At 43.1% G+C, this 10,419-nt stretch overlaps 1 protein-coding gene across 1 annotated transcript; it reads left to right on the top strand.

Annotated features, from left to right (window-relative positions):
* The first annotated feature begins 3,365 nt into the window (after window positions 1-3,365).
* On the top strand, window positions 3,366-9,939 carry SOSTDC1 (sclerostin domain containing 1). Its single transcript, XM_075269899.1, has 2 exons — window positions 3,366-3,600; window positions 8,894-9,939. Exons 1-2 carry the CDS (start codon window positions 3,402-3,404, stop codon window positions 9,331-9,333), a joined length of 639 nt encoding a protein of 212 aa, XP_075126000.1. The 5' UTR covers window positions 3,366-3,401; the 3' UTR covers window positions 9,334-9,939.
* The last annotated feature ends 480 nt before the right edge of the window (window positions 9,940-10,419 follow it).

Genomic DNA, 10,419 nt, shown 5'->3' with positions numbered 1-10,419 from the left:
CCCTGAGGATTTATTAGGAGGCTCTTATAAATGGTGTTGGCTCTCTATAGGCGCTCTCACACGGAGCAGATTATACCTGCAAATAGAATCTGATTAAGCCTTGTAATGCTGCTAAATAAAGGGAAATGTAATACAGAATTGGTATGACGCAAAATAAGGTAGTTTTAAAATGGCGGGGGGGGGGGGGGGGGCTAGACACTTAGGCTGTATGGGGCCCCAAAATTCCTGATGGTGGCCCTGGATATGAGATAGATAGATAGATAGGAGATAGATAGATAGATAGATAGGAGATAGATAGATAGATAGATAGATAGATAGATAGATAGGAGATAGATAGATAGATAGATAGATAGATAGATAGATAGATAGGAGATAGATAGATAGATAGATAGATAGATAGATAGATAGGAGATAGATAGATAGGAGATAGATAGATAGATAGGAGATAGATAGATAGATAGATAGATAGATAGATAGATAGATAGGAGATAGATAGATAGATAGATAGATAGATAGATAGATAGATAGATAGATAGGAGATAGATAGATAGATAGATAGATAGATAGATAGATAGGAGATAGATAGATAGATAGATAGATAGATAGATAGATAGATAGATAGTAGATAGATAGATATGGGATAGATAGAAAGATGGATAGAAGATAGATAGATAGATAGATAGATAGATAGATAGGAGATAGATAGATAGATAGATAGATAGATAGATAGATAGAAGATAGATAGATAGATAGATAGATAGATAGATAGATAGTAGATAGATAGATATGGGATAGATAGAAAGATGGATAGAAGATAGATAGATAGATAGATAGATAGATAGATAGGAGATAGATAGATAGATAGATAGATAGATAGATAGAAAGATAGAAAGATAGAAGATAGATAGATATGGGATAGATAGAAAGATAGATAGATAGATAGATAGATAGATAGATAGGAGATAGATAGATAGATAGATAGATAGATAGATAGATAGATAGGAGATAGATAGATAGATAGATAGATAGATAGATAGATAGATAGATAGGAGATAGATAGATAGATAGATATGGGATAGATAGAAAGATGGATAGAAGATAGATAGATAGATAGATAGATAGATAGATAGATAGAAGATAGATAGATAGATATGGGATAGATAGAAAGATAGATAGATAGATAGATAGATAGAATCCATTGCTTGCTGTAGAGATCTATCACTTAGTCACAGAGTCACCCAGGCTTGGTAGAAATGCACAGCTTTTGTTGGCTCCTCCTTTATCTCTGGCCCCTCTCACTTCTATCAGTCATGTCCTTTCCTATCTCTTGGTTGTACTTGATGTATGTATATATATACTGTATATATGTCTATGAGATATGTCTCAGTATAATCTCTTACAGAAGTGGCTGATAACAGAACATTTCTGCATAGTAGAGACTACTCTAACTTTTCTTAAAGGTACAAGAATATTTTCAGTATTGCCCTATTCAGATAACATCTCATACATAATTTAAAGAGGTGGAAAAAGGAATCCTCCCCTATCTCTGGCTCTCCTTGGTACAGTCCTGGTCCAGGTTTCCTCACCAGCTCAGAACTGAGGAGGCCCAGGTGACAGTAAGACCAATCTATGATGTCATTGGTCAATGCAGAGGGATCGGTGACATCACTCACATTACCAGAAATTAGTCAGTCGTAGCTCACAGACATCACCGGCCTCAGTGAGCACTGAAGGGGGGTAAGAGATGTCATCGGCCTCATTGGTCTCTGGGGAGGGATCGGTGATGTCACTCACATATGTCACTGGCCTCAATAGTTACTTGAGAGAGACTGATGACATCACTCAGTTGCTGCAGAGAGGATCTGTGACATCACTCACATATGTCATTGGCCTCAATGGTTGCTGGAGAGGGCTCAGTGATGTCACTGGCATCAGCAGTCTATGGAGAGGGATTGGTGACTTCATTCACACGTCACTGGTATTGGTGGTTACTGGAGAGGAATCAGTGATGTCACTCACATATGTCACCGGACTCAGCAGTCCCTGGAGAGGGATCAGTTATGTCACCAGTGGTCTCTAGAGAAGCATTGATGACATCACACACCTACATCACTGGACTCACCATTCCCTGGAGAAGGATTGGTGATGTCACTGATATTGGTGGTTACTGGAGAGGGGTCAGTGATGTCACTCACATATGTCACCGGACTGCTGGCGAGGGCTCAGTGATGTCACCAGCCTCAGTGGTCTCTGGAGAGGGATTGGTGATGTCACTCATATATATCACCGGACTCCTGGCGAGGGCTCGGTGATGTCACCAGCCTCAGTGGTCTCTGGAGAAGGATTGGTGATGTCACTGATGTTGGTGGTTACTGGAGAGGGGTCAGTGATGTCACTCACATATGTCACCGGACTGCTGGCGAGGGCTCAGTGATGTCACCAGCCTCAGTGGTCTCTGGAGAGGGATTGGTGATGTCACTCATATATATCACCGGACTCCTGGCGAGGGCTCAGTGATGTCACCAGCCTCAGTGGTCTCTGGAGAGGGATTGGTGATGTCACTCATATATATCACCGGACTGCTGGCGAGGGCTCAGTGATGTCACCAGCCTCAGTGGTCTCTGGAGAGGGATTGGTGATGTCACTCATATATATCACCGGACTCCTGGCGAGGGCTCAGTGATGTCACCAGCCTCAGTGGTCTCTGGAGAGGGATTGGTGATGTCACTGATATTGGTGATTACTGGAGAGGAATCAGTGATGTCACTCACATATGTCACCGGACTCCTGGCAAGGACTCGATGATGTCACCACCGTAGTGGTCTCTGGAGAGGGATTGGTGACATCACACACATCACCGGCCTCATTGTCCCCATTATATTTGTCCTCTCCACTTTCAGTCCGGTGAATCCCAGCGATGGAGGGTGAAGGTGACCGGGACTTTACAACTCCGCACCAGGGACAGCTGTGACTTTTTTCGTTCTACACCCACAATGGCGGCTCCGGAATTTCTTACAATTCTTAGACAACCCCTTTACTCTATCTTGGTATCGTGACTATTAGTAAGATCGCCGAGCAGAAGGTTGAGCTGAGTTTGTCATGTGGCACAAATCAAAGAAACCTCACTATTTGTTGCATAGGACTGCAGGTAAGGCTACGCAGCGAGCTCTGATACCCAGCGGCCCTACATGACACGCTCAGCTCTGCTACATCGGTTGCTTTGTAGGGCGACTCTCGTGCAGCCTGTAACTTCCACCCCCCTGTATTGTGCAGGAGATCTCTCTGGGACCCCTCCCATTCTCCAGCCCTACAGAAGGTATATAAGGCCGGGCCACAGACAGGAGGCTCACACTCCTAACCAGCAGGGCAAGGAACCTGAGTGCTGCCACCTCCTGGTCACCATGGTCATCTGCAGGCTCCAGTGCTGCCTCTTGTACTTGTTGTGCTTCCTCTTTAAGAGCTGCCAGTCCTTTAAGAATGATGCCACCGAGATCCTCTACCATATGGATAAACATATAGCGGACAGCGCCAACAGCAGCGCCATCAACCAAGCCAGGAATGGGGGCAGACACCCCGCCAGCTCAGCCCTGGACCGGACAAGTAAGTCAATGCGGCTATGCCAGGGGTGGTACTACAACTCCCAGCATGATCTCAGTATATCATTGGTGGGTGCATACATGCATAGGTAGCAGAGCTGAGTTTGTCATACTTCATACTGTAGATGTGCATGCAGTCCTATGTAAAACCACATCAATCGGAATTGTGGGAAGTGACCAATTCAGCTCTGCTACATCTGAAAAAAGGCGTAAAAGTTTAGTTCCATAAATGTATTTGTTTTGCATGGGACTGCAAGGAAATCTACTGGATAATGTTATTTCTTACAGCACAGACAGTGTAGCTCTCCAAAGGTTTAATACAAACTCTGCTCTGCTACATGAGATGTAGCTACGGACAGAGCGTCCTTTCAGGTACAGTAGAGTTGAGTTGGTACAGACCATACAATTTTACATAGGACTGCAGAAAATACAGCCATACCTTAACTCTTACATTGTAGGTACAAGGTGCAATGACAAATTCAGCCCTACTACATCTGCAGATGACATTGAAGGTGTAACAGAGACACTTACAGACGCAGTAGAGCAAATGGTTTTTTACATGGGACTGCTAAGACATCTATTAGATTATTTTAATTCTTACAGCGCAGATACTATACATGCACAAAGGTCTAATGACAAACTCAGCTCTGCCACATAAGACGGACACTTACAGATGCAGCAGAGCCGACCTCAATACATGGATTTATTTTTTGCATGGGACTGCCAGAAAATCTAGCAAATTCATTCTTACAGCACAGAAAGTAGGCACTCCCAAAAGTCTACTAACAATCTCGGCTCTGCTACATCTGTAAAGACTTTCAAGGTGTAAGAAAGACACAGGTGGAGCAGAGCTTAGTTCAGTGAATTCTTATTTTGCATAGGACTGCCAGGCAATCTATTAGGTTATGTTAATACTTGCAGTGCAGACAGCATTCACTCCCAAAGGTCTATTGACAATCTCAGCTCTGCTACATCTGTAAATGACATTCAGAAGTTCCTAGGTCACACATTCAGGTGCATTAAAGCTGAGTTTGTCACTTGGCTCGGGACTTTATGTTTTACATAGGACTGCAGAAAGACCTAATACAATGTCTTGATTCTTAGTGTGCAATGACAAATTCAGCTCTGCTACATCTGTATGCTTTTACTTGTATTCCTGTGATGTGACATTACTATTGGGGCTGTCTGTATACAGCAGGTGATGCTGCTGCGTTGCCTATAGGTAGATGTAGTGATTTCGAGGGGGGTTGATCCTATTTTTAGGCTGTTATATGAGTCCACTGTATACATTACCTACACCTGTACACTATGTATATTCCCCTCCCCCACCTTACTATATAATATTACCCCCCGCAGTGAACGCCTAGATTTCCCACCGACCTCTCACAATAGGAACATTACCCTGACCCCGAGACCCCCCGATACTGCAAAACTACTCAGGGCGATCACATTGCAGGTACTATAACATGGGCCACTGGATGTATAGATGTAGCAGAGCTGAGTCTGTCAGATGAAACGGGGCTAAGTCTGCCACAGGCACTAGAGTTACCAAGGCTAAACCATCCTCATGTAGCAGAGGTGAGTTTGTCAGATGTAGCAGGGCTGAATTTAGCAACATAACGTTGTCACATGCAGAAGAGTGAAATGACTCCGGAGCAGCAGAGCCGTATTAGTCAGATGCATCAAAGATGAACTTCGCAGATGTGGCAAATTCATATCATTGATGCGCAGCAGAGGTGATTTTGTCACATGCAGAAAAGTTGTATAACTCAAGCCGACCAAATGCAGCAGAGCTGAGAAGGCGAAGCACAGCAGAGCTCAGATACACTTAGTAGAACTTTACAGCAGAGCTGATGTAGCGGTGACGAATTTGTCACATGCATCACAACTGAACTAAGAGCTGGATTTGTATGCAGTGTAGTTGGACTAATTATGTCACAACCACTGGTGATGTCACTCTCTGCTGCAGTGATGTCACTCTCTAGTGCCTCAGGTCGGGTCCCTGATCTGCGTGAACCATAGATATAACCATCAGTACAATGGAAATGCAGTCGCACTACCTGCTCCGGTCCGGTGTGTAGTCAGAGTAGCAGAGTGGAGTGTGTTGGGCATAGTTGAGTTGTGTTAGTCAGGTGTCCTCTCCTTTATTGGTGTCCGTTGTCTTTTATTTTCTCACCATTTTGAAGATGGCGGAGACCACAGAAGTTGCAGCAAATTCACACCTCATACTACTTTGTTACATTGTATCCAGTCTAGACAATCCTGCTGATCCCAATATCAATGTGTTACAATGTATCAGTGCAGGTAACATGGATCAGTGTGATGTCCCGGCTGTCTAAGGCCCGCTTCACATCTGCGTGCGGTATTCCTTTTGGGGAGTCGACTTGGGGCCCCCTTAAACGAAATACAGAACGTATTAAAAAGCGGTTACCTAAGAAAGCGCACGGACTCCATAGACTAGAATGTGTTTTCCGCACAGTGTCCGCGCGATTCTGGTGGAGAGAAAAGTCCTGCAAGCAGAGATCCTGAGAGTAGTGAGGGATGGAAAGACAAGGCGCCTTAGATAGTTGCAGAACTTTTCACTATACCAGGGTTTGGCGTTCGTCGGCACTCCAGATGTTGTAAAACTACAAGTCCCAGCTCCGTCCACTGCTTCCAAGAACAAGTGACAGTGTGCATGCTGGGAGTTGTAGTTTTCTAACAGTAGCAGTGCAGTATACAATGGTGTAAGGGAGAGGGATCAGGATGGTGCCGGAGATGTAGCCGGTGATACAGTCCCCATCTTATAATCGCTTATTTCTGCAGATGTAGCAGAGCTGACTTTGTTCTTTAGAGTTTTTACAATTGTCAGACTTATACTGCTACATCATAATAAGTTTGGTTTGGCTCAGCTCTGCTACATCTGTCATGCTGAGCTCTACTACATGTGTCAGAATAGGATCCGCTACATCTGTTACACTCAGTTCTACTACAAATCAGGTTTGCAACATCTGTCACATTCAAGTCAACTGCATGTCAGACAAGACTGTGTTAAAGCTGACTCAGCTCTGCTACATCAGTCACACAAAGCTCTGTTGAAGCCACCAGGGCTCTGCTGCATCTGTCAGACTAAGCTTTATCTAAGCTGACTTGGCTCTGCTACATCTGTCAGACTTGGCTCTGCTACATCTGTCATACTCAGTTCTACTACATCAGTCAGACAAAGCTCTGTTGAAGCCACCAGGGCTCTGCTACATCTATCAGACTCTGCTCTGCTACATCTGTCAGACTAAGCTTTATCTAAGCTGACTTGGCTCTGCTACATCTGTCATACTCAGTTCTACTACATCTGTCACACTAAGCTTTATCCAAGCTGACTTGGCTCTGCTACATCCATCACACTCGTCCCATCTGTCACACACAGCTCTGCTACACGTGTATGTGAGCGGTGCGCAGGGCAGAGGCCAGGTACTAGGCGCTTCCACTCTCACCTGTCTGTGACACTTCAGTAATGTCAGGAATGGCTGCAGACATGAAGGGCTTTGATTTCGGGCCAGCATTTGTTTGCACTTCCTGGCTGACTATTCTTGGGCCCCGGGGCCTTTGGCAAAAGTAGACATATAGAGATTTTTATTGAGCTCTCTGGCACCCAGCGCTCGCCCCCAGGGGCCCACCACCAACCTGCCTCTGTCTGATGGGGGGGGGAGGGGAGATCCTGGATCGCAATGAACAGAAATTACATTTGGCTTCTTCCCATGGCCATTAATCATCGGCTATAAAAAAAAATGAGAGTTTTTGGCGTCTCCACTTGGGTTACGAAATGTAGAAATGTGGTAGGGAGGAACGGGGCGGCCGCGTGGGTGAGAGGTGCTGCCGTGACCCGTCCTCCTTGGCTGATGCTTTCCTATAGGTTTGGCTCGCCATCACTTTCATCACTTAAAGGGACGGTCAGTTTCCAACTTGCCCCGCACCCCTTGTTGTTTTTTACCTGTGTCTCAGATTCCAGGCACACATAATTATGGCTGGATTTCGGCGGTCTGTCAGCAGGAGGTAATTGGTCATCACATCCACCAAAACCTGTAGATACATGCCAAGGGTGCGACTAAGTGTGCAGCGGAACTGCAGGGATTTGACAAAAAGAAATCCTCCAGGAATCAGCCTACAATATAAAGAAAAATTCCTTTAATTGACTGTAAATACAATATGGCTGATTTCTTCAAAAATAGCGCCTTACCTGTCCACAGGACGCATATGGTATTGTTACTCACTTTGATGAATCTGGGTTGCAATACCAGACACTGCCCAAGGAAGGTTGTGGCGCTGTTTCTGGAAGCACACGTTTTCCTAATACTAGAAACCCCTTAAAGAGGTATTCAAATTGGATGTGTATGGCATAGTTGTCTGATAGACGTGGGTCTCACGTCCGGGGCCCCACCTATCTTCACTGTTGGGATCACCCGTCTTCTTCATACTGTTTTTCCAATGCATTTAGAGGTGGCCACGCATATGTGACTTTCTCCATACATTACCATAAATGATGCACAATCAGCCAAGCAAGGTGGAACACAAATCACAGAAAGCATGTTATATCCTCCGGATATGTTTTAAAATGGACCTTTCACTACGTCCACCGACTCCAACTCTTGGCATCCTTCAACAGTTACCCCTGCACTGATTCTGACATAGTTGGAATTTCTTCTCTAGCCCCCACCGTTCCTGAGCAATTGGTTCTGAAAGTTTCAGCACCTAAGTGATCTACTGTGAAATGGGCGGTCCTAGACTATCTGCTCCCAGCCCAGGACCGCCCACTTTATAGTAGAAAGACTGAGCTATTGAGTGCTGAAAATAATTGCATCAATTGCTCAGGAAAGGTAAGGGCTAGAGAAAAAATTCCAACTGCGTTGGAATCAGTGGAGGGGCAGCTATCAATGATTGCAAAGAGTTAGACTTGGTGGAGGCAATGAAGTGTCCCCTTTAAATGTATAAGGGAATATTCCTTGAAAGATTCAATGCAAAAACTTCACCTTACATAGTTGCCTACATTTGAGATACCTGCCTTCCATGGCCCTTGTGCAAGTAAGCTTATAACGTCCATGTTTATTCATATGGAGGTAGAAGACGTCATGATGCTTCTGATCATGTGACATGGTCAACCTTTCTCCTCATCTACTTGACTCATGATTGATATTTGTAGGCAAATAGCACCACACATGGTTACACTACGACATTGCCTAAGGCTCAGCTGGAGTAGTCCATTAGGTTGACATATGGCCATTGACCTGTTCATTAACCATTTTCTATCATTGCTCTTCTTCCAGGTCACCATCAAGTTGGTTGTCGAGAATTGAGATCCACCAAGTACATTTCAGACGGCCAATGTACCAGCCTTAGACCCTTAAAGGAGCTAGTCTGTGCTGGAGAATGTCTTCCTCTCCCCATTCTTCCAAACTGGATCGGAGGAGGTTATGGCTTGAAATACTGGAGTCGTCGAAGCACTCAGGAATGGAGATGCGTCAACGATAAGACGCGCACCCAACGCATTCAACTCCAATGTGCAGACGGCACCACCAGAACCTACAAAGTCACCGTGGTCACATCCTGCAAGTGCAAACGATACACAAGGCAACACAACGAATCGAGCCACAACTACGAAGGGGTGTCCCCTATAAAACCTGCCCATGCCCACCAACACCATCACTCCCACAACAACCGAGATAAGAAAAGACTAAGTAAGATCAGCAAGTTCATCTCCAGCTAGACCCAAGACCCCACCATCGAGACTCAATGACTTTGTCCCTAAAGACTTACAAAAGACATTTCCATTCTGTGAACGCCGATTCCAGAAGGGGGTTAGACGAAAAGCTACAAAGATCTTCAACGCGCCATGTATTGTGTTATTTCATATTCTAAACTTTTTGAAGGACTAAACATTGGAGAAATTCATTTCCAAAAATTTTGCAGAAGTTGTATGTTCGGTGGTAAGGAGGACAGGGTCAAAGGTGCTTTGGATAGATTGCAGAAGACAACTTATGTACAAAAAAAAAATTAAAAAAAGTTGAAATAATTTATAAATCCCTTATTTTTTATCCTGAGGAAGTATGTTTTTTTTTCTTATGAATATAACCTTATTTTAAAACCCCAAAAAAAACATAATGGAAAAAGAGCCAATATTTTACGTTTCATGCTCGACACAACGGGTAACGCGACCAACCATAATCCAGCCATGTATCAATTTACCAAAAATGATTATTATTAATTCAATAGTACAAAATTTGTTCAAAAGTAGGGCAATTTAAAAACGTATTTCATAATTTGAATTTTTATTTTTACAGCAATTGCAAAATTTGAATTTTTTAAATTTTAATTTCCGACTAATAACCAAAAATACTTTTCATTTATTTAGCAATTAACTTAAAAAAAGAAAGCAAAATATGAAATCTTAAAGCAAATGGAATTGATCTCATTCACGTTTACCTTTTGAACTAAATAAATTTATAAAGGGAAATTTTATTTTAACCCATAAATAAATTTCGAAATTTGAAATTAAGTATCAATTTTATAAATCTCGGTATGAAAATATTAAAATTAAAATTTGTCTAATTTTAATGACCAAATATATTTAATTTAGAAAAATTAAATTTGAGAATTAATTAAAGAAAAATCCAAAAACTTCCTTTCTTTTAATTTTTTTTTTTACCAAATTGTCTTGAATTCCTTAGCAACCTGTTGTGTTTTACCAGCGTTAAAATATTGGCGATTATAAATGGAAATATAATTGAAATATTTATTTGTCATTGTTATTGTATGCGAGTTCTGTGCCGGGTCGGCTTGTTCACGGGCCGAT

This window comes from Leptodactylus fuscus, chromosome 4 (assembly GCF_031893055.1).
Source record: "Leptodactylus fuscus isolate aLepFus1 chromosome 4, aLepFus1.hap2, whole genome shotgun sequence".
Classification (NCBI taxonomy): Eukaryota; Metazoa; Chordata; class Amphibia; order Anura; family Leptodactylidae; genus Leptodactylus; species Leptodactylus fuscus.
The sequence above is the reverse complement of the archived record's forward strand: the minus strand, read 5'-3'. Positions and strand labels throughout refer to the sequence as shown.

Coding starts and splice junctions, on each gene's coding strand:
- SOSTDC1 (XM_075269899.1), top strand. CDS start 3,402: ATGGTCATCTGCAGGCTCCAGTGCTGCCTCTTGTACTTGTTGTGCTTC. Junction 3,601..8,893: donor CTCAGCCCTGGACCGGACAA/GTAAGTCAATGC, acceptor CTCTTCTTCCAG/GTCACCATCAAGTTGGTTGT.